The sequence below is a fragment of the Manduca sexta genome, unplaced genomic scaffold (assembly GCF_014839805.1).
Source record: "Manduca sexta isolate Smith_Timp_Sample1 unplaced genomic scaffold, JHU_Msex_v1.0 HiC_scaffold_3859, whole genome shotgun sequence".
NCBI lineage: Eukaryota > Metazoa > Arthropoda > Insecta > Lepidoptera > Sphingidae > Manduca > Manduca sexta.
Genome location: NW_023594973.1, coordinates 3,358 through 7,809, shown reverse-complemented (window position 1 = coordinate 7,809; position 4,452 = coordinate 3,358). Strand labels below are relative to the sequence as shown.

The window sequence follows — 4,452 nt, the reverse complement described above, 5'->3', positions numbered from 1 at the left end:
GAATCATCTTCGCTCGAAACAGTTGAATCGACATTCCATTGAAACACGTACGCCGCGATTTCGAATACCATTTGTTGAATATTCGCACACAAAAACTGTCAATGGAAGCGAGTCAATCAAACTTCACTTCGCGCTGCGTGGAGTACTTTATGCTCTATGTAATTCTGTGTGCACTTTTACAGGTGCTTGCTCGTTGACTGCTTCATTTTAGTGAAAAGCTTTTTTATGCAAATGAATTACGAAACGAGCGAAACACTTGTTGATGATTACCATCAATGTTTATTACTGCTTCTGACGATATAAGTGGATATGTTAGTTATAAAACTGACTATGCTTGGCCAAAATTTATTTTATAAATTATTGTTGCATTCATACAAAAATAAAATGATTTATTCATCACGTAGGCGAACATAATTACACTTATGATAACTCAAGTGTACATGAGAAATTTTTATATAAATAAAGAGATTTTATATTGGAAATACAATAAATGAAAGACTATTAAGTAATCAAAGAAGAGAAGAGAAGTAAAGATGAGAAAGATAATACTATATCCCTGGTAGACTGATAATAGTCCTCCCATTTATTACTATGAGCATAAAACAAATACAAACTTGGCTAAACTAATAGTATTATAGGTACTCGCTTTTGGATTTTATTTCCAACTGAATACATAGACTCTACATTAGTTCTTTAAATAGAATTGAAGATTGCATAGGCTATATCCAAGGATGATTTAAATTACGTTGACTTGTTTTGCTTAGTCGACTGTCATCCTTATTCGAATACTGGCAAGCTGCCAACATTTCTGCGTGTACTAACTTTTGACAGTTCAACGATTTATGCACTGCATTTGTTTTAACAGATAGCTAGCTGATAAATCAATTTTAAACGTTCTTAATTATTCATTCAATTTGACTAATGTAGCTCACATTTTGTGCACACGTCAGTATTATTTTTTGTGTAATGGAGAGTATTGAAACTTTTTGATATATTGTACCAAAATGTCTGATAAATTTATTCAAAATATATTAATGTCATATCGTAACGACATAACCGAGACGTCACTTTATTTATATACTTGTCAAATGTCAATTGAAGATATAAAATAATTTCTCCAAAATTATGGAGAAACATTTCACTTCTGGTAGTGATATATCAGTCGATAGTCTCGAAGAAGAATTTAATAGAAAAGTTATCGTGAAACAAGTATCCGAGGAAAATGTTGACACAATACTTGTCCCGTTTTATGAAAAAGACGTATTGATAAAAATACCAAAAGATCGTAAAAGAAAACAGAAAATAGATAATGGAAATATGCAAGGTAATATCGACAAGCAAAAAAAGGAAACGCAACAAAAAATTACCTTGTCAATAAAGACAGACAAAAGGCCAAATGTGCCACGTACTTGGAAATATTTCGCAAGCAGTTCACTACTAAATGTGTTGAAAAAATGCCAGAAAAAGATGAAATACGGTCATTGTCTCCCGAATTTGGTGACACTGAAAGAGAAAGTATTGGAGAAGACAATAATCCCGTATCAGAATTTTTCAATACCGAATCATATAATGAAATATACTATGCAAAACTGATGAACAGTGATGTTCCCCAAAATTTTGATAATTCTTATGAAGACGATTATCGTTTTACGGATGATATAAGAAGTAAATCACCAGATGAACTTGCAGATAACAATTTTAGAAGCATTTCTGAGGTTTCTCAACCACGTCGTCGCATGAGACGTAATACAGTGCAGCCGATACAAAATGTAAAATTGGGAGGTTTAGGACCTGATATGGAGAAAATTAAACCACGGCTAGAACGCGCCAGGAGTCTTCAAAGATACTCTGAGAAGGTGAGGATGGAAAATCGTTTAAAGATTTATAAAAAATCAGTCCAAGCTGAAGCTGAAAAGAAAATTGAAAAGGAATTATCAGCAAGACACCGAGATTCTTCAAAAGATTGTAAAAATGAAACAATGCCTCTTATTTAGTAAATAAAACAAAACAAGAAAAAGCCCTAAAGGGTTAAAAGTGTTCTCCCATATAAATCCAAATCGGCTGGAATACAAAAAATACAGAAAGATGTGATGAAAAGATCAGATGACAAAACGTACTAAAAAGTAATAAAATTACCGAACAAAAAAAGACACAAATGCAGGAAAATGTAATGGAAAAGTTGAATATGAAAGAGACGTTCAAGTGAAAGTTAGATCGGCAACTCGAGCAAAACCTTCCATCACAGGAACCGAACACGCAGAAGATGTTCCACCAGTTCAAATTAATTTTATGGTCAATGTCGGGAGAGTGAGGCCGTCAAGCACTCTTAAAACTCTAGAAGAAAAACACAGAATGTATCAGGAACAAGTAAAGGCGTTCAATATAGGCCAAAATAATATGTAATTTATGAGAAGTATATTTTGTTGATATATTTTTTTTGGCAACAAGCGCCCCAATAAATTTACTGCTTATATTCTGTTTCATATAAATCATCGGTCTATAGTACGATTACACGATATTTATTGATGCCTTCGAAATGATTTTTGTTTTGCATGACTCAGATTGTATTAAATAGTTCATGCCATTCGGATGTACACATTTATTTAATAAGTACGAATATAATTGGTGTTTGGACATGTTGTTATAAGTTAGATCCTATCTAAATTGATAGTTTGAGAAACGTGCAAAGACAAGTGAAAGCGAATCCAGGCGTAGACGAACTTTATTACTGGCCAAAATACTTTTAACTTTTGACTGCAAGTGTAATTACATTAAAGTGTTCGTTGCAGTTTATTATATTTTGCAACTTTGGATAAGAAAAATATTATGTCTTAACAAAATACATTAAGTATAGAAAATGTATAAAATATTAAGTGTGTAAAATTATAGCGTCGGCATGTTAGATATTAAAGCATTCAGGGAATAACCTGGGTCAATAACTTGCATTAAATACTGTAATTACATTTATAATAAATAGATCTAGTTTCGTGTTATGTAGAAAGACGGAATATTATGTTCACTAAGTAATTTATAGAGCTATAAATTATTTTTCAATTGGTATGCCGCATTGCCTAAATTATTCATGCACTAATTGATCCGTATTATAATTATCACTCTTTGGTATATCTTTGAATCGAGTCCGGTTTGTTACTCTGCATCGGAGAAAGTGGTCTCAAGGTGATTCAAGGCGATGACGCCGATGACACTGTTCCTTTGATAGCCAAATTGCGTACTTGTAATTAGAGAAATCGTTTCTCTACGCGTTCTATAGTATGAGTTATTTAGTTGCAATAAAAATAAAATAACATTTTTTGAACGCGCTAAACTTTGAAAGTACTGTTTGATTTCTGAAAATGCCTTTTTTGATAGAAGGCTACATATTATATTGAGTGAGTAATATATATTGAGTGCTATAGGGTAAATTTTATTTCGGAAACGCAAGTTTTACGAAATATTTTACAGATGAGATTGATCCCATGAAACTCATCATATAAACTTCATATTCATTAACTGCAACAACAACTAAATACTAACTATCATGGCCGTATGACTATTACAAAAAAATATCACTTACAATTTTTTATGAAATCAGAACGGTACAAAATTCTTTAAATTACATATAAATTATCGCCACGATATACGTCTGCGTTGTGATCTCGTGGGATTCTAACAAATTGTTCGCAAATCGATTCAGAATTAGTTTAGTAGAATAAACGTGCGAAGGTCGTGGTGTCACCGGGTCGAATAACTAACCTGTGTCGAAGTCATCTCCTTCACTAATGACCTGTGTTCTGTGTCACATTGGGTAGTCAAAACCAAATTGAGATGACGATAGGCATTTAGGCAATAAATTTAAATGTGGGATTTGGGTAACACCCTTGCAACAATACGAATAAAACCGCCATAGTGAATTAAGCTTAATTTAGGCAAACGCCGCGCTAACCGTATTTTTAGAAGCTTACAATTTGAAATTTGTAAAACATACAGAAAAAAGGGAATGATTCGTTTCTAATACCAGAATATATGATTCCTTCTAACCGAATTTTCGGTCACGGTGGCCAATCTCAACGGAGATCAGCCAGTTACGCAGGAGATATTATAGTGCACAAGTGTGTGCGCAATACACAAGTACTCTCTGTTCCTTCACTCTCATAGTCCGGTGAGACGGAATTCCGACATGATCGGAGAGAGACCAGGCGCAGGACCAACGGCTTTACGTGCATTTCGAGGTCACGGGGGTATCATACTGCCAACTTCCTGACTCGAGCTGTGACTGAGTAATTTTTAAGATGGTAAAACCCAGTCACTATTATTTTGGCCCGACCGGGATTCGAACCCAGGACCTCAGCGCGGTAGTCGTACTTGTTCCACGTACAATTATAACTACGCCACCTAAACAGTAAAAAATAAGCACCATATGAATAATATGTTATCTTAGTTTCGAATTTTTAT

The 4,452-nt window shown here is 33.8% G+C and overlaps 1 protein-coding gene across 1 annotated transcript; it reads left to right on the top strand.

Annotated features, from left to right (window-relative positions):
- The first annotated feature begins 1,019 nt into the window (after positions 1 to 1,019).
- Positions 1,020 to 2,537, top strand: LOC119193273. Its single transcript, XM_037446885.1, has 3 exons — positions 1,020 to 1,302; positions 1,353 to 1,993; positions 2,133 to 2,537. Exons 1-3 carry the CDS (start codon positions 1,126 to 1,128, stop codon positions 2,401 to 2,403), a joined length of 1,089 nt encoding a protein of 362 aa, XP_037302782.1. The 5' UTR covers positions 1,020 to 1,125; the 3' UTR covers positions 2,404 to 2,537.
- Positions 2,538 to 4,452: the final 1,915 nt, after the last annotated feature.

Coding starts and splice junctions, on each gene's coding strand:
- LOC119193273 (XM_037446885.1), top strand. CDS start 1,126: ATGGAGAAACATTTCACTTCTGGTAGTGATATATCAGTCGATAGTCTC. Junction 1,303..1,352: donor ATCGTAAAAGAAAACAGAAA/ATAGATAATGGA, acceptor AAAAAAGGAAAC/GCAACAAAAAATTACCTTGT. Junction 1,994..2,132: donor GAAACAATGCCTCTTATTTA/GTAAATAAAACA, acceptor AAAGTAATAAAA/TTACCGAACAAAAAAAGACA.